The sequence below is a fragment of the Durio zibethinus genome, chromosome 5, assembly GCF_047325235.1.
Source record: "Durio zibethinus cultivar Kanyao isolate XHJ-2024 chromosome 5, ASM4732523v1, whole genome shotgun sequence".
Taxonomy (NCBI): domain Eukaryota; kingdom Viridiplantae; phylum Streptophyta; class Magnoliopsida; order Malvales; family Malvaceae; genus Durio; species Durio zibethinus.
Window position 1 is genome coordinate 32,491,104 of NC_143166.1, and position 18,172 is coordinate 32,509,275.

The window sequence follows — 18,172 nt, forward strand, 5'->3', positions numbered from 1 at the left end:
TGCTCCTCTAAACAGAGGCACCACGACTTTTGAAAAATAAATTGCTCCTCTAAGCAAAGGCACCACGACTTTGGAAAGTAAATTGCTCCTCTAAACAGAGGCACCACGACTTTGAAGAGGCACCACGACTTTGAAAAATAAATTGCTCCTCTAAACAGAGGCACCACGACTTTTGGAAAGTAAATTGCTCCTCTAAGCAGAGGCACCACGACTTTGAGAAAGTAAATTGCTCCTCTAAACAGAGGCACCATGACTTTGAAAAGTAAATTGCTCCTCTAAACAAAGGCACCACGACTTTGGAAAAATAAATTGCTCCTCTAAACAGAGGCACCACGACTTTGGAAAAATAAATTGCTCCTCTAAACAGAGGCATCACGACTTTGGAAAGTAAATTGCTCCTCTAAACAAAGGCAACGAAACTTTGAAAAGTAAATTGCTCCTCTAAACAGAGGCACCATGACTTTGGAAAGTAAATTGCTCCTCTAAACAGAGGCAACGGAACTTTGGAAAGTAAATTGCTCCTCTAAACAGAGGCACCATGACTTTGGAAAGTAAATTGCTCCCCTAAACAGAGGCAACGAACTTGGAAAAGTAAATACTCCTAGACAATCATGTCCGAAGGAGTTGAAAGTTGTGTTTGAGGGAATTTCAGGAGATCATGCCCAAAGGTATTATAAATCAACCCTGATACCAAAAGACATCCTATTTCAAGGATTAGGAACTTACCTGACAAGTTTCTTCTCCATCTTGTAAAATATCTTCATATTTGTCTTCTCCATATGGGATGTTGGAACACCCCTGCTTCTTGAATTTATACACTATACTTTCTTGAAAGTAGTGTATGTTATGCAATGTGCATGATTTTCAATGCATGCTATGCAAATGTTGGCCAATTAATTCCTGTTCAATGTATGGTACTCAAGTTTCTCAAGTTCTTTTTTTCTTTCTTGGGTGTCAAGCCATTTGATTCCTCAAGGATCCAATTGCACTGCTCTTCTAAGATCGAACCAGTGTAGCTCTCAATTGTCCTTTCCACTCACATTCTTTCCTTGTTCAGTTTCTCAATACTTTGAAATAAGCTTCATCATTGATCATCCTTTGACCATCATTCAATCAATTTTTCAGCACTAGCAAATTTTAAAACAAATTTCATCCACCATCACTAGGTCCTTATCTCAGTATCAACCATTCCAAAACAAACTCTGTCCACTGATTGTTCCCACCATTCGACCAATTCATCCTTGTACTCATCACTTGGTTGTATCACTTTTCAAGATTTACCCCATCATATTCTCTATTTGGTCACATCATACATCCTTCTAAATCATCTCTTTTAGGTTTCTACCATTTCTTCATCCTCTTAGATTTCTTTTCAAATGAATGTAAGATTCTTTTAAACACATATTCATTCATTCATTATCATTTCAATTCTTGACAAATATAATGCAATCAAGCATTTTCTCAATTCATTCTAGGGGTGAAACAATAAGAGAACAGAAGGTGAATTATGGTAAAAATAATCAATGGAGATCTATTTTGGTATAAAATAAATGGGAAAGGAAATAAATTGGATGTCATTGAGGTGAATGGTATGTCCAAATGATGAATATTCAGACAATTTTTAACATTAATCTGGGATTCTTTTTCAAAAACTCATTCCATTTACTGTTGAAGTCAACTTGAGCTTGGCGAACTTTGCCCCAGTCTTTGAGGGATCTTCAGATGTCTTTGATCTTTCATTCATGTGAGCCATTTGACCTAGATCTTTTTTTTTTTGGGTACCAAAATCACCTTTTCAGGTTTTCAATTTGAATCTCCTTTTTTATTTTTTCATTTTTTCATTTTTCCCCTTTTTTTTCTTTTTTTTTTCTTTTTTCTCTTTTCTCATTTTTCATCCATATCTTTCATGTAACATGATTCTATTCTTCATCATGAGCATGTCTTTGCTCAACCTATGATCATTCAAGTTGAGTATTCACATTTGATCCAAATGGACTTTTCAAGGTTGTAATGTAGGCCAAGGTGAAGGATCATAAAAAAAAGGATATAATAGGCTCAAAACATGTATTAAAAAGGTTCAAAACCAAAGGATCATTTGATACAACTTGGCATTTTGCCCCCACATCGTTTCACTACTTTTTTTTTTCTCACACAAAAGATTCTCATTACTTTGCCCCAAGTCATGTGTAGCTTTTATTTTTCTTTTGTTTTTCTTTCTCTTTCCATTTTTGAGACCTTTTGTGGTGTTTTTTTTCTTTTTTTTTTTCAAAATTTACCCTCCAGTGTAGAGGGTGATCCTTGGTTGGGGTTCTTAAAAAAAAATGATAAGCTCAAAGGGGTAACAATAAATGGTTTTTCAAATGGTAAAAGAAAGATGGCCATTTTTCATCTCAATTGTGAATACCTTTCTTGAACATCATCTATTGAACAAAGCTCATGAACTTGTATAAAAGATTACACATCTTCAAGATATATCTATTTCACCTTTAGTAACAGCTTACTTTTTGCTCAAATCATCTCCTCACATTGACGTGGATGAGTTCTCAAAATTAAATCCAGAATTATTGTTATCATTGTCTAAATATTCATCATCTGAAATCTAAGAAAGGGAGTATAAAGTTATGAAAGGTAACAAAGCATGGAGTAATGGTCAAGTGAAAGAGAAAAATGTAATGAAATGCATTGACTTGTCTTTATTAAAATGATAACAAGTGAAGTCATATTGCAAAAAAAATCTAACATTGTTTGAAAAGAAATCCCAAAATGACAGAAAAAACCTTCAACCAGCCTTATCTCCATTGACATCTTGCCCCTCAATTCATTGTGAATCTCCGGATCCTTTCTGTTCTTGACTTTCGCTCAGTATACTAACATTAGGTGCTGTTGCTTTTCCTTGATCAAAACTTACCATTCCATCATTGATCAATCGTTGCACCTTATACTTTAAAGCAGTGTAATTTTTAGTAGAATGGCCAGTAATTCCATAATGGTAGTCACAACGGGTTGTAGGATCATACCACTTTGGATAGGGTGGTTTAAGTGGTTCCACATGGTTGGGGGCAATCAAGTGGCTATTATAGAGTTCTCGATATAACTCTGTATAAGTCATAGAGATTGGATCAAATACAGATTTTTCTCGAGTAGTCCGTTGTTCTCGTTAGCCACTTGTTGGGTTAGTAGAACGAATTTGGGTTCTTACAGGAGCTTGAATGTTAAGGCGGTAAGTGGATGAATAAGATGGTTGTGGGGCTAGCTGGTATGGGTAGGATGAGGCGTTATTCACAGCAGATAGTATAGAGAGTAACCTTGAGATGGATAGGGTTAATAACCCCCGAATTGTTGTCTATCAAAGCTCACAGCTTGAGCTTGAGCTTCTTTCTTTTCTGATGTCTTCTTGGTTTCTTCTCCTTTCAACTTACCATTTTTTATGGCACTTTCAATAATTTCTCCAGAGATTACCATGTCAGCGAAATTTTTTTTTGCATTTCCTATCATCTTTTCATAATAGGGAGGCTTCAAAGTACTGACAAATAACACTGTAGTTTTTTTCTCAGTCAAAGAAGGTTGTACTTGAGAAGCAATATCCCTCCACCTCTGGGCATACTCTTTAAAAGACTCATTTGACTTTTTCTCTAGATTTTGTAAAGATAAACGATCAGGAGCCAAATCGATAATGTGTCGATATTGGCTGATGAAGTCATGAGCCATATCGTTCTAAGAGCGAATGTGGGTTCTATCCAACTGAACATACCACCTGACAGCAGAACTAGTAAGACTATCCTGGAAGACATGCATCAAGAGTTTTTCATCATGTGCATGAGCTGCCATCTTCCTGCAATACATGGTGATGTGGGTTTTAGGGCACTTTGTACCGTCATATTTTTCAAATTTCGATACTTTGAATTTATAAGGGATAACCACATCAAGAACTAGGCAGAGCCCAGCAGCATCAACTGACCCATAAAAGCTAAATCCTTCTACAGCTCGTAGCCTCTGCTCTAGCATGCTAATCTTGGAACTTTTCTCAGCTTCTACTCTCATCTTTTCTTTCTCTTTCTCTTTTAAATCATCTAGATCAGGAATTGGTTCTACTACTTTTTCAGTGAATACAGGATTTATATAGCTATTATACTGCCCTGGGTTGAAAGCTGATGGCATTCCAGGATAGACGAAATGTTATGACGGGACTTCTTGGGCAGACTGGGCTTGGGGTGGGCCAAAACTTGGAGGGTACAAAGGGTCAGCCACTTCTTGCTGGCTTGTACTTCCTTCAACTCTTTTTCCTTTATTCATATTATTGAGGGCCTCCAGAATCTTGCTTAGTTCACTTTCAATCTTCTCTTGAGCTTTTTCTAGCTTTTCAAATCTATGAGAACTTTCTTCTTCCATTTGCCTTGCTCTGGATCTTGTGTTGTATGGATGAGCAGGGTTTTCGCTAGATGAAGCTATCCTCGGACCTTGAGTATCATACTTATGATTAGAAATGTTATGCTGTGCCTTATGTATGATGCTTTGATACACAAATGAAATGTACATTTTTTGAATGAAATCTAGTATGAAATGAATACAAATGATTGTGTTGAAATATGATCATGAAAAGAATACAGATGCATACAATCAGACAAACAACATAGTTAGTTTCGTGGATGAAACGTAAGTGATGTTGATGCATAATGTCACATATGATAAAAATAATAATCAAAATGATTAGACAAACACTCTTTTTGTGTCCTAATTCAGGGTATATATATCATTGGGTAGAAAGGGCTCTATCTTAGGTGTAGGCACTCTTAAGGTTCACTACATGCGGTTTTAAGGTCAAAGTCTAAAGGTTCTCAAATTGCTCCTTACATCCTTATCCATCACAGACTAGTAAGGCACCCTAATCCTCACCTATTACAGGCTACAAGCGGAAAAGGTTCAATTTGAGTGGGAGTATTTCGCTAGCCACTGCGGAGGCATTAGACATCATGAAAGCAATAGGTACTTTACTCCCTCCTAGAGGGACGGAGCTCGGGTATAGAGCTCATGTTATGCACATGCATATGAATGACATAATTAACAAGGTAACTAAAACATGAATGAATAACAACACATATATATAACAAGGTTCAATTTCATTTGGCTTTTGGATAACACAAATTATTTGCTGGCCTGACTCTCAAGGTCCCCAGTGGAGTCGCCAAGCTGTCATAACATCTAGATCCGGGGATCTATTGCTAGACATTGACTTTAGGGAGTCGCCACCAATCTTTTTTATCTAGGTGCGATTGGCCACCTATAGAATCTGTCCTTTTAGGGAACACCTAAGTTTAAGGGTCCCTAGAAGAATAGGTTCAGGTCTGCTAACCAGAACAGGGTTTGGGAGTTCGGTTACGTGTGAGGAAGGTTATAGCACCCTCACAACGTCCATCAAAAGATGGTACCAGCTTAAATTTGTGTTATCCAAAAGCTTTAAAATTTTACCAAGTAGTTAATTATTGAAAATTATTCTCAATTGACTCTAATACTTTTAGCAGAAAATTGAGAAAATTCCCTCACCTCAGGAGTATGCAAAAAAAACTATTGTTTCACTTACAGAGGCTCCGTCGTCGGATTAGTTAAAGAAAAATCAAAATCAAAGTCAAAATAGAAAGGAAGGAAAGAATGATTGTTCTTGTGTAGGAAAAATTGATACTTTCAACTTTTCCTCAAAAATATATTTTTTTTGAAACTTTGATTTCCAAGGAAAATTGATACTTTCAACTTTTCCTCAAAAATCCCTTTTTTGAAAATTTATTTTTAAGGAAAATTGCTACTTTCAACTTTTCCCCAAAAATATTTTTTGAAAATTTTGATTTTCAAGGAAAATTGATACTTTCAACTTTTCCCCAAAAATGTTTTTTGAAAACTTTTATTTTCGAGAAAAATTGATATTTTCAACTTTTTCTCAAAAATATTTTTTTTAAAATCTTTTTATCTTCAAGAGTTATTTAAAAGATGCTTGACAAATCAAAATTTCCTGTGAAACATTTTAAACTTACTTGGTATCCAACACGAGAACAAATGAACATCTTCTTGCACCACCTTTGCTTACGAGATGGTGATTGAATTAAGTGCATCGATTCTTGACCCTTTAAGACACCGATACATGTATGATGTTTCAACAAAGTCAACCATCTCCTTCTCAACAGCAAACCTAGTCACTTCAACCACTAGGCGAGGCGTAACATGGACAGTCTCCTGACAACCTTGATGAGTTAGTTTACAGGAGGACATCCAAAGGAACCTCATGTTATAGTAGCGATGCAAACCAGAAAACAAAGCTGCAGCCCCAAATGGGCCAAGGCATCCCAACAAGAAGTGAAGTTTTGTTGCTGTATCTAAATCCCTTAACAACTGCAGCAACTACCATGGTTTTAATAACAATCACTAATATTACAGCTGCTAGCAATATATCAACGTATTCCAAAGGAAATGCACATGAATCAACATCCCCAATACTGGCCAGGAATAGAGCAACAAAGCAATTACGAATTTGCTCAACTTGTTCAAGTGTATGCTGATTCAAATTAGAGGTTGATATCATTATTCCAGCAACAAATGAACCCAGCTCATCACCAAACAGCAAGCAAGCAAAAATGCTATGGATGTCAACTGATAGAGCTCCTTAGTCAACGATTTAGTCGTGGATAGTACTCCTTGAAGGACACCAGAACTGCCACCTAGAATTGAAGTAAAACAAACAGCAAACCCACAGCACAGTCCTCCATATAACTGCAAAAAACATATAGCGAAATTGTTATACCACACGAACACGTGAAGAGAAAAATTTGAAGAAAACCTCCAAGGACAGCAACTGCTCGAATAACACGAAGCTTTGTTGTTGAAAACTCCAAGCTTGATGCGTGAATCCTTGGCTGCATATTTTGGTGTAATTGATTGGGCTGCTGTTGCAAACCCAATTGTTGCTGCAGCTGAGTAGTCTGTAATTGCATCTGTGATGTCAGTTGCTGCCTTTTGCATCATCCAATCTGTGCTCCCAAGGCGTTCGTGGATGCTTTGCCGCAAGGATTCCAAGCTCTGAGATGCAATTGCTCCCTCCTGTGACAAACTCGCCACTACCGCCAAAAGGGAAGCCTTAGCCATAAAATTCTGATTATTCAACAGCTTGCAGGTCCTTGGACACAGCTTCTGAAAAGCAGCCAAAGGAGGATCAGTTGCACATTCCACCATCTTAGCCATACACGTTGCTCGACGTAACAAAGTGGAGCACCTTTTTCAACGTGTTCTCCAAAACAGGTTCTACAGGTGATCTTCCACCTCCTCTTTCGAAGCAAAGCCTTCCTTCATGGACTATCGCCACGGCTCTTGAGCTCGAGATCGAGACAGCTGCGATTAGGCTCAGCTTGGGCCTGTGCCAACTTTTGTTGCTCAACAGACCTACTCATGCGCTCAAGCAAAATTGGTAGCGGGATCAGAGGAATTTTTTTTGTTAGTTTCTGATCTCTGGATCTTTCTTCTTGTTGCTGCTCCTTAGTTTCCTGTAATTTTTTGCACAAGAGTGATCAGCAATGCAAAAGAAGGAACCAAAAGTTGAACCAAACACTATTCACGATTGCGTTCCAGTAATAAATTAGATGCAGAATTTATTCAGTATCCTCGTCAACAAGATATTCAAAGGACGAAGTAAATTGCAAGTCTCCTTTGGACCCTAGGGGTTAGCCGCTAATGTTTGACCAGCAAGCATTCGTGATCTCTTTCGTTGGGTAACTTCGTTTTGGCTCGAGAGGGTGCCTCCAGCACCTCGATCTAACGGGATGCCCCCATGAGTTTGATTTTGTGATAGACCATGATCCCGGACGAGATCATCATTCATTGTGGGTGTAATACCTGAGATATACCACTCACTGCTTCTGTAATATTTTACGGACTACAGGAAGTGAAAATGGTGAAAAAGTCATGTATCACACCCCGAATACCCTCATGATCCTCTTTCCACATACCACTGTCATAAAAACCAATCCCTGACTTGATTATGCCTTCGCCTCTGAACACACGAAGCATGGGAAAGAACTTGTCTTTTTATCACCAGCTTGAAGCCGCTGAACCCGAGACTGACATCTCCAGAATTCCTTTTCCCTCTTAAGATCCTGCTTCAATGATTTCGCCTTTACATGGTCACACACGGGCTGTCTAGCTAGCTTCTCCATTTCAGCAGCTCAACCCGAGGTTCCAAGCTATGTCACATCTGTCGTTTGCTCAGAGGGCAGTCAAAGGCACGTCACCATTGACAAATGCGATGTCTTGGTCTCTAAACACTTCATGGAAGGGGAGATCGCCCATCAAATAGAGGCCTTGAGGGCTGGTGGAGATGGGGGCTTTCCCCCCTCTTTTTTTTCTCTCCTATTCGGACTCTTCCTCTTATTCAGATTTCTCCTCCATCTTTTTTCCGTTTCCTATTCGGATTCTTCTTCTCTCCTATCACGATTTCTCTTCCATTTTTTTTTCGTTTTATAAAACCATGCTGTTTTTTATAGAATTTCAGTTCTATTCCACTTAGTCCTCCAATGCTAAAAATTAGCCACCAATCATGCTTTCTGATCATCATCCAACTTAATCTCAATCTTTCTTTCTTTTTTTTTTTTTTTAAATAATCAGATAATAAATAAAAAAGTGATAAATATGAAATAAAAAAAAATCTAAAATAAAAATGAATAAAAATTCCTGCAACTGAACTTGGATTAATCTCAATTGATAAATAATCTCGGATAAAATGGGGTGTCTACAATAATTAAAAGTTTTGTTAACGGATGCCTATAAATAATAATTAAGATTCATTAAAATATCATTTAAAATTACAATTAAATTCACTTTTTTCATCAAATCTAATAAAAAATTAATTAATATTTTTCTATAATTAAAAATCATTAAAACCGCATGATAATTTCATGAAATCAAATTTATGGATTGAAACTCTAAAATAGATAGATTTTTATTATACCATTATCAATACAAAATTATTTTGGTGCGTTAAAAAAAATAATTAAATACTCGATTAAAAATCTAATATTTGAATGTTTTTCAATTGAATATATCAATTTCAATTTAAATCAATGTAAGATTAAACATTTTTTAATATAATCAAATCATGATTGTTTAATATCAATAACTTTAATGAGTTGTTAAGTTTATTTTATCATTAAATTTTTTATTTTTTATTAATTAAAAATACTTTTGATATGACTTTCAAGTTTAATTTCAATTTTTTCTTTTTGTTAATTAAATTCTTACTATAAAATAAAAAAAGTTTCGCAAATCTCTCATTATTCACTATTTATTTTCTCTCATTAGATAGTGGCTACAATGGAAGAGAGTTTATGTTTTAATTGGCGACTCTAAAATTGGCGACTGGCCACCACTGTAGCCACTATCTTCCATTGTTGACCGCCAACCTTCGTCTTGCGATTTCAACCCCAAAAAATTCCACTTCCCTTATTCGAAACGTTTATGTTTTTCATTATATTTTCCATCTCCATCTTTCTTTCATTTTCACACTTTCAAAGTGATCCAAACTTCTCCTGTCACCAACACTGTCACCTTTAATCGTACCATTTTTCTTCTTTTCCTTTTCTCTTACCTTTCCATTCTTCACCTAAACAAAAAAATAAAAATTTTCTTACTTACAAAAAATTCTTACCTCAGCCTTCTACTAAACCCTTTTCTTTGAATTCAAAGCAAGTTTCTTTAATGTTTTGACTTAAAAAAAAAAAAAGGTTTGCTTGAGTAATTTAGATTGGTGTTTTTTGTGAGTTATGGTTTGATAAAATAAAGTTTTCATGATTTGATAAAAATCGAGTTTTCATGGTGCCTGGTATATTGCCATAAACACGAGGTTTTTGAGCTTTCAATTTTAATGCAGGGTTAAAGGATTTGTTTTCAAGATTTTGGAATATTATGCTTGGAGTTTTTTTTCAGCTTTTCTCAATTTAATTTTTTAAGATTTTAAAGATTAAAATTAAAAAAAAATTTTAAATCCCAATTATGAATTCATTTAAAAAAACCTTGTTTTACTATTTCAATTATCAATTTTAAATATATGAAAAAATTATGATTTACTCCTTTTTTTTTTTACCTACAGTATCTTATTGTGTATAACTTACATTATCGTAACTAAATTTTACTTTGAATTAATCCAAAAATGTTTTAGTCTTACATTTGATACCTTTAATTAAAAAATACCTAAATATTAGATTCACAAAAACATTTAGCAAAAAAAAAAAAATCTGAAAATTTAAAGTTTAGAGTTGGTGGCTGAGGTTCTATGCCGTGGTCGACACATTGTTAAAATGGTTATCATCGGCAAAGGCCAAAATGGAGAAAAACGCAAGTGCATGTGCCCCACACGCATGGGCTGCTCTATTTTTTTTTTTTTCCGGGTTATTCTGCTCCCACTTGTTAAAGCCAGCGATTTTTGTGAACGATCTTATTCCCACGCGCAAGTCTGGAGTTTGAATCACGCTCTCATGGGAGAGAATAATCAAGTACTTTTAGACCCATAAATAATGGTGCGGACTGTTTGGTGCCTCAATAATCAATACCCAAAATTCACTATCATCTTCTAACAATCATCAACTTAATCATAGCCGAATTAGTAGGAGATCTCACAATAAGCTCAACCGGGATCCCTCCGTAGAGAATCAAAACCGCCTTCGAAGAAGAAAGGGGCAGTGAGACTGAGATTTCCCCACACTCTCTTGCAAAAGCGGAAGGTACAATCCAAAATAGCGTCTCTCAGTTTCTCTTCTCAAAGCACTGATTTTTGCTTTCTTAAGGAACTCGATATTCTTTACTTTCCTTCAAATCTCCCCAACTCCATCTCCACTTCCACATAATCACCTCTTCAGCACACCGACTCTGCAAATTACCGATTTATAATGTCTTGCGTATAAAATTGATACGTGATCCGATTTGTGATTTAGTTAGGGTTTTTGATTTATCTGATTTATTTATAAGAAAAAAATGGAGAAGTACGAGCTGGTGAAAGACATAGGATCTGGAAACTTTGGGGTAGCGAGGCTGATGCGTAACAAAGAAACCAAAGAACTCGTCGCCATGAAGTATATCGAACGTGGCCAGAAGGTTCCTTTCTCCTTTTCTTTTATTTTCTTTTATTTTAAAAATTTTTTATTTTATTTTATTTATATGACGCCATTATACATGCATGTATGGTGTATATGTAGGATTGCTTTTTTATATTTTTTCAGAGGGATTTTTTTTTTTTTGCTTTTTAACGAAATCATTGTTGTTAATTTCTTAAAGATTGAATTTTGCAGCTGAAGCGAATTTTTTTGTTATTATTGTTATTATTATTAAAGAAAATTGGGAATTTCTTGCATTTGATCTTTTGGCAGATCGATGAGAATGTGGCAAGAGAGATCATGAATCATAAATCGCTACGTCATCCAAATATAATTCGGTTCAAAGAGGTACTAAAATTTTATCTCCTCATTGGTTACCTTTATATTAATATGCTTAAATTAACTTTTTTTTAAAAAAATTTGCAGGTGGTTTTGACTCCTACACATCTTGCAATTGTGATGGAGTATGCAGCTGGTGGTGAACTCTTTGAGCGAATTTGCAACGCTGGAAGATTCAGCGAAGACGAGGTTAGCCATAGATTTCGTAGCTTTTGCTTACTGAATAGATGCCCTTTTGTAAAAAAAAGGGAGGGGGAATTGGTCAATTTTTACCTTACTTTGAATTCCTTACCCTCTTGCTGGCTGCATTTGTTATGTTCCCTTTCCCCTCTCAATTGATATAAAAGCTAGTGTGAGATGAAAATGCCAATATTGAATAATCATGCATTACTTTCTAAGTGAGAGATGGGCTGCTAGGTGTTTTTGAACTTTCCACTGATGATGTCTAATATTTTATGTTTTCAGGCCAGATATTTTTTCCAGCAGCTTATCTCAGGAGTTAGCTACTGTCACTCCATGGTAACAAAGATTTAACATTTCTATCTATTACGAGAAGTTACAATGGTCTGTTTTTTGCAAGCTTCTCATATTTTACCTCCTTTGATTTTCAGCAAATTTGCCATCGAGATTTGAAGTTAGAAAACACCTTGTTGGATGGGAGCCCTGCTCCTCGTCTGAAAATCTGTGATTTTGGTTATTCAAAGGTAAAACTGAAAATAAGGTTATTACAGTAAGCATAATCAAATGCATGTGGAAATTGTTGCTGTTTAAGATGCTTCCTTCCACCCCTTTTGTAGTCATCTCTGCTGCATTCAAGACCCAAGTCAACAGTCGGAACTCCAGCGTATATTGCACCAGAAGTTCTTTCTCGGGGAGAATACGATGGCAAGGTAATTTAATCTTTGTCTACTTTGTTCAAATATTGTTGATAGCTGCTTGTCTACGAGACTAGGTTATTTTAGTAATGTTTATGTGCTTATGCTATTGGTTGTGTGCTAGAGTAGTTGATACCTTTACATGATGTTCTAAAGATAACTGCTATTATTTGGTCACATGTTAAGAGTTGTTGAGGGTGATTATATACTTGCTAAAAGATCAATTGCTAGAATTTTTATCAATTAGTTGGAAATATGCAAATAGTGCATTATTACAGCTAATGCCTCTTTATGATGGAGTTTTCAGTTTAATGACAATGAAAGCAATACCATGTGATATATTTGGCTAAGAGAAACTGTGGTCTGAGTTTTAGTAAGGCTTTCCAAAGTAGAGATAGAAGGTTTTTCAATTTGCTGTTTCTGCTTAATTTTAGGATTGCATTTCTTTTTCAGATGGCAGATGTATGGTCATGTGGAGTGACACTTTACGTTATGTTGGTTGGTGCATACCCATTCGAGGACCAAGCTGATCCAAGGAACTTTAGGAAAACTATTAGTGTAAGTTACATCCTTCTGCCCGTCACCATCCTTAATCATTTAATTCTTTATGATTTGTTATTTTCTTGGTCTGCTGCAGAAAATAATGTCAGTTCAATACAAAATCCCAGATTATGTTCACATATCTCAAGATTGCAAACACCTCCTTTCTCGCATATTTGTTGCTAAACCCTCCAGGGTATGTACTGCTCTTACTGAACTTGTTCAAGATATGGATAAATGCTTGTGCTCCCATAATTTATGTTTCTAAATTGGTGGTTATTGGCATTTTAGGAGTCTTGATATAAATGTCCTTTTTCCATCATTACTTTCATGTGCTAAAGCAGGAGGTTTATATTTACTGTCTGCTACTTGTGCATTGAAAGATAAGTTTTGGAAGCACGGTTGGTCATAATCGTAATGAGATGTTGCTTGTCCATAGCTAAATAAGGATAAAGTGTGAGAGACAGAGGTTCTAATTTTTCTGCCTATGAAGTGGAGGGTTATGTAAAACAAGAGAGCCATCTCCATTTTTAAATTGCCATTCTTGGAGTGGCTGTCTGTTCATCTATTCATCTCCCTTGATAAGCCTGCTTTTCACTTTCCTCTTTCTCCCGTTCAGACTCACTGTTTTAACTTATATTTTTACAGAGGATCACCATCAGAGAGATCAAGAACCATCCATGGTTTTTAAAGAACTTGCCCAGGGAACTGACAGAGGCAGCTCAAGCTGCCTACTACAGGAAAGAAAACCCAACTTTCTCCCTTCAAACTGATGATGAAATTATGAAAATAGTTGAAGAGGCTAAAGTTGCTCCTCCAGTATCACGGTCTGTTGGAAGCTTTGGCTGGGGTGGAGAAGAAGATGGGGATGCAAGGGAAGAAGATGAAGAGCAAGCAGAGGAAGAGGAAGAAGATGAGTATGAGAAGACAGTAAAGGAGGCACATGCCAGTGGAGACATTCATGTCTCTTAGAAGTAGTATATGCTTTCCAAATGACGGAGTTATGCCTTTAGTGCTTGCGTTTATATGAGGTCAGTTTCTACCTAGGACCTGGTGTTGAATAAACAATATGTAAACTAGTGTCTCTTGGGCAAGAAGTTTGTGCAGTCTTTATTATGATTGTGTTGGGGTGTGTTGCTACTGATCTTTTAAGGTGGAACTAGGATTTGAAGCCACCCAGTTGCTAAGTTCCCTGTATAGGGAACGGCTTCATAAGTTATGGCTTATTAAGGGTCTAAACTTTTAGAGTCGAATGGAAGATATGCGGGTCATGTCTGTTGATTTCTATCATAAAATGGTATGCCTGGAGGTTTGACTCATAAAAATTTAGGAAATCACCGTTATAATGTTAAAGTAACCTTTTTATGTTGCACACAGCCTATTTCTGCTTCTCTTTCTCTCAGTTCCTCTAGCTTGATTCTGCTTTCATGTTACATTGACTTTACTCTTTGAGTTTGAAAAAAAGAATGTGCTCAGGAAATAAGGAGCTAGAGCGATGCGAGCAATGTTGGTGCTTCTCCGCATTGTAACCTTTTTCTGCACGGTGGTGGATCTTCCTTTTGTTGCCATTGTCTTCCAGCTTTGAATAACATCATTTCCTCCGCAGAATGACACAGATAATTACATTCTTTTATAATGATTACAAAAAATCGAGTGATAGTAATCCTATCAGAATCAGATCCTAAATTTGTCAGTTTACCACCAATGTTAGATTCCTATAGCATTGCATGCAGTCAGTGCACATTCCCGATCAAAAAGAACCGAAACAACAGCAACACCTTTCAGATTTCGTATACTGATTTCCCTCACAGCACTTGCATTTGACACACCAATTCCACTCATGGCCACCACAAGTAACTTAGAAGCCATACGTACAAACAGTTGTCAGCCCATCCAAACCAACAGTGATATTGTTTTCCTTGGTGTTTGTTGGGTGTACACCACCACACCCAATGTAATCAGCACCATCAACCCATGCTTGTTGGGCTTGCTCTGGCGTCTTGCAAGAGACGCCAATAATTTTTTTCTGGACCAAGAAGAGAGCGAACAAAATGAGCAGGCATGTCAGACTAGCCAACATGCACTCCATCAGCATCACATGCAATGGCAACATCAACACGATCATTAATCAACAGAGGAATTCCATATGAACGGCAAATTTTAAGCCATGCTTTGGCAGATTTCAGAAAGTGCTTTGTTTCAGCATCCTTCTCTCTGCAAAAGTCAGTGAAAATATTTAAATCACAAACATTCAGTTTTGTCGAATCAGCTCCTATAATGTTCACGTCAAGCAAAGAGATAATTCATACATAGTGTAGGTCATAATAACTGAGGAAAGAATACAACAGAAACCTACCTTAATTGGACATGGTCGCACCTCCTTCAATGGCAGCTTTAACAGCGTCGGCGGTAGATTGGCCCCACCTTTTTTTTCATCCCTGAATCTGTAACAGCATACAGAAACAAGTCACTTGGATTAAATGGCTGCAGCCTATGACAACCTTGAGAATGACTCCTAAGCCTCAATAGATGATAAAAGGGGCCTTGAGGCCCATTTCCAATAACAATCTCTTTGCTGTAATTCTAGGCAGTTTCAATGAAGCGTTTTGCTCCCTGCCAAAAGACAGGTAAATAAGAATGAGAGAGAGAGAGAGAGAGAGAGCTGGAAAACAATAAGGCCATATCCCCACAAACAAAGGAAAATGAGCCACAGCATAGAAGTAATTACCTTAACAGCTGAGAGCACTGGATATCCATTTACTAACTCTGCTGCTATACATGATACCATACTGCAACCAGTACCATGAGTGTTATGAGTTTTTATACGGGGTGAACGCAGCTTATAGAAGTTATGACCTACGAAGGTCAAATTTAAAAGTTCAGTTAGCTATCAAAACCCTTTAGGTTCATTCATAAAAAAAGTCCTTGAGGCACATCATGGCAAAGGGTGGAAACAGTTAGCTTGAGAACCAAAAAATCTAAGCCTACCATTATGTAGAATATCAACAGCATCTGATGAGTCAGGGAGATCACCACCCTTGACAAGTACATTCCTGAAAAACAAAATTATGAGAACATAAGTATCTAATTACAAGTCAGCTTTGAATAAAACTTTAACCTACCAAACACAAAGTTTATAGGTTGAATGCAAGATCTTCATTTAATTAATACGAAATAAAAAATTGACAGTTACTCTTCTTAGAAAATCAGAAGTTCCATGCCTTGGTGTTCAGAGCTTATGCCTCAGCTAAGAGGGAATAAAATGCCTTTCCTAAGTCTTTCTGCTTTAAAAAGCTAAAAATAGTGTAATCTTAGCTATCCGTAGAACACTTATCATGCAACACAATTTGTTGGGCAGAAACAACACGACTCCAAAGACAAGAAAAGCTATTACATGAGTTTGAGAAAGGATACTGATACCAGCAAACAAATATAGAATTTATAATTATAGATCAGAAGAACGAAAGAAAAATCAAAGTGATCTTTATTACTAACTTTGGCCCCATATTATGCAACAATCGTGCAGCAGAGCGCATGTTATCCACTGTTTCCAATTGTATGCCACCAAGTAAAGCAGATGCCTTTTTTAAATTTGGGGTTATTATGTCAACCATTGGAAGGAGCTCCTCTCTGAAAGCAGAAACAGTCAGACAAACTACAGAGAACAAACAACAGTTCATATCAGCAACCTCAAATGAAATGAGTTGTGCAGCAGCTGGAAAAGAATTAACACAACAATGACCGTAGAGAAAAACCACGAGGGTGGGCCATATATATCACTGAATACCCATAGAAGAAAGCTATAACATACTGAAAAGTGGAAAGAATGGAAGGACCATCCAGCACATCTCCATTTATAGATATCATGACAAGATCAACCACCAAAGCTGCCTTCAGTTACCAGAGAAAGTCAACTAAAAATCCACTAAAATTGCAATTTGAAAATCACACTTCCAATTTTTAGTTCTGTTGCATACCTTGAACAGGAAACTGCCTGAGAGTTTTACAAAGAATCTTGACTACGTCCACAGAAGATAGCATGCCTGTTTTCAATTAATAACATTTTGATGATAAGCTTAAGTTGAATTTTTTTGAAGTTATTACTTAGAAGACCATATTTTGGAAATAGTTATAGGCCCAACTATGGCTAGGAGTTGCTCATGACTAAGAACTTAAAACTCATCGCAGTGACTAACTCTTACCGCGTCAACTTGCATATCAGAGAGCACAGACTTTAACTGCTATGCAACGAAATCCTTTGGTACATTCCTTTCACCCTGACAATCAACAAGAGAATCAATTTACCAGGGACATAAACGAAAAAGATTATCAACCTGAACCATTAACTAAACCATAACAGCTGACTCCGATAATATTTTTTTGGTAAAACAAACTTGAGCATTTTCTTCTATAAAAAATGAATCTTTATCTATATAATCATTTTCATTCTCTTTTCGGATGTTAAATTTATAAAATCTTAAAGGCAATGATGCCAAATGGTTCATAATCCATCAAATCAAGAAAAACCCGAGTCAAACATCCAATTTGTTTCGAAGTATTGAAAAAAAAATGCCAGAGAAGAAACAACCTGAACTCCAACATTGTTCTGGGCAGTGACAGCAGTTATGACAGTAGAACAGTAAACTCGACGTGAGAACAAGCCTTAAGATCAGCTTGAATTCCAGCCCCAGCTCCCGAATCAGAGCCAGCAACAGTCAAAACATGTGGGATTTTCATCTTCGAATCATCACTTAATGTTGAAGCACCCTTTTCCTGCATTGCTACAACGCCTTGAAGCCGAATAAAACCCTCGGTTCTCAGAACAATGGATGGTGAATTTAAAACTTTTAAGCTGTTAGTATAACCTCTTGCAGAAGCTTGAGAAGGAGTTAAAAGCAAATAATTCTGAGAGAAATAAAAATCAGATTATTAGTATCATATCCTTCCATGCTAATCTTCAACTGATGCAAATTCTAAACTACTATGAATCCATGGAGTTTAGCGGCTTGAAAAAAGAAGAAAACAATGGTTACTTTACCTTGTTGGCGAACAAAGAAGTGGAGAGAAATGCAGAAGAAGCCATGTAAAGAGTGGAAAGCTATCCAATCTCTTATGTAAAAATTGGTTTTCATCATTTTTGAAGCCTGACATATATTTTTTGGACAAAAAGGGAAAAAATTGGCGATTATAGTAATGGGGCAAATTGGGTGGGCTCAGGCCTTACCAAAGAATTTGGCAACCGAGCTCCATTATGGGTTTTGATTGAAATAGGGAACGTGAAGCTGCTGGCTGGGTTCT

General features: G+C 36.5%; 1 protein-coding gene and 2 pseudogenes across 2 annotated transcripts; 1 reads left to right on the forward strand and 2 right to left on the reverse strand.

The window, feature by feature from the left end:
• Window positions 1–6,274: 6,274 nt before the first annotated feature.
• Window positions 6,275–7,072, reverse strand: LOC149518922 (K(+) efflux antiporter 4 pseudogene; annotated as a pseudogene).
• Window positions 7,073–10,768: 3,696 nt separating this feature from the next.
• LOC111282322 (serine/threonine-protein kinase SRK2A) lies at window positions 10,769–14,246 on the forward strand. The gene is made up of 9 exons (XM_022870357.2): window positions 10,769–11,121; window positions 11,394–11,468; window positions 11,547–11,648; window positions 11,925–11,978; window positions 12,071–12,163; window positions 12,257–12,349; window positions 12,788–12,892; window positions 12,972–13,070; window positions 13,523–14,246. Exons 1-9 carry the CDS (start codon window positions 11,002–11,004, stop codon window positions 13,844–13,846), a joined length of 1,065 nt encoding a protein of 354 aa, XP_022726092.1. The 5' UTR covers window positions 10,769–11,001; the 3' UTR covers window positions 13,847–14,246.
• A 222-nt stretch (window positions 14,247–14,468) lies between these two features.
• LOC111282324 (thiamine biosynthetic bifunctional enzyme TH1, chloroplastic-like) lies at window positions 14,469–18,049 on the reverse strand (annotated as a pseudogene). The gene is made up of 10 exons (XR_016342354.1): window positions 17,913–18,049; window positions 17,463–17,779; window positions 17,067–17,151; window positions 16,852–16,917; window positions 16,686–16,761; window positions 16,370–16,504; window positions 15,863–15,927; window positions 15,603–15,730; window positions 15,242–15,487; window positions 14,469–15,088 (listed from the first exon to the last, which is right to left on the reverse strand). The product of XR_016342354.1 is annotated as a thiamine biosynthetic bifunctional enzyme TH1, chloroplastic-like (transcript).
• Window positions 18,050–18,172: the final 123 nt, after the last annotated feature.

Excerpts from the sequence above, each read along its gene's own strand:
- LOC111282322 (XM_022870357.2), top strand. The coding sequence starts at position 11,002 with ATGGAGAAGTACGAGCTGGTGAAAGACATAGGATCTGGAAACTTTGGG. Across the intron at positions 11,979-12,070 it reads TTAGCTACTGTCACTCCATG|CAAATTTGCCATCGAGATTT; the intron begins GTAACAAAGATT and ends TTTGATTTTCAG. Across the intron at positions 12,164-12,256 it reads GTGATTTTGGTTATTCAAAG|TCATCTCTGCTGCATTCAAG; the intron begins GTAAAACTGAAA and ends CCCCTTTTGTAG.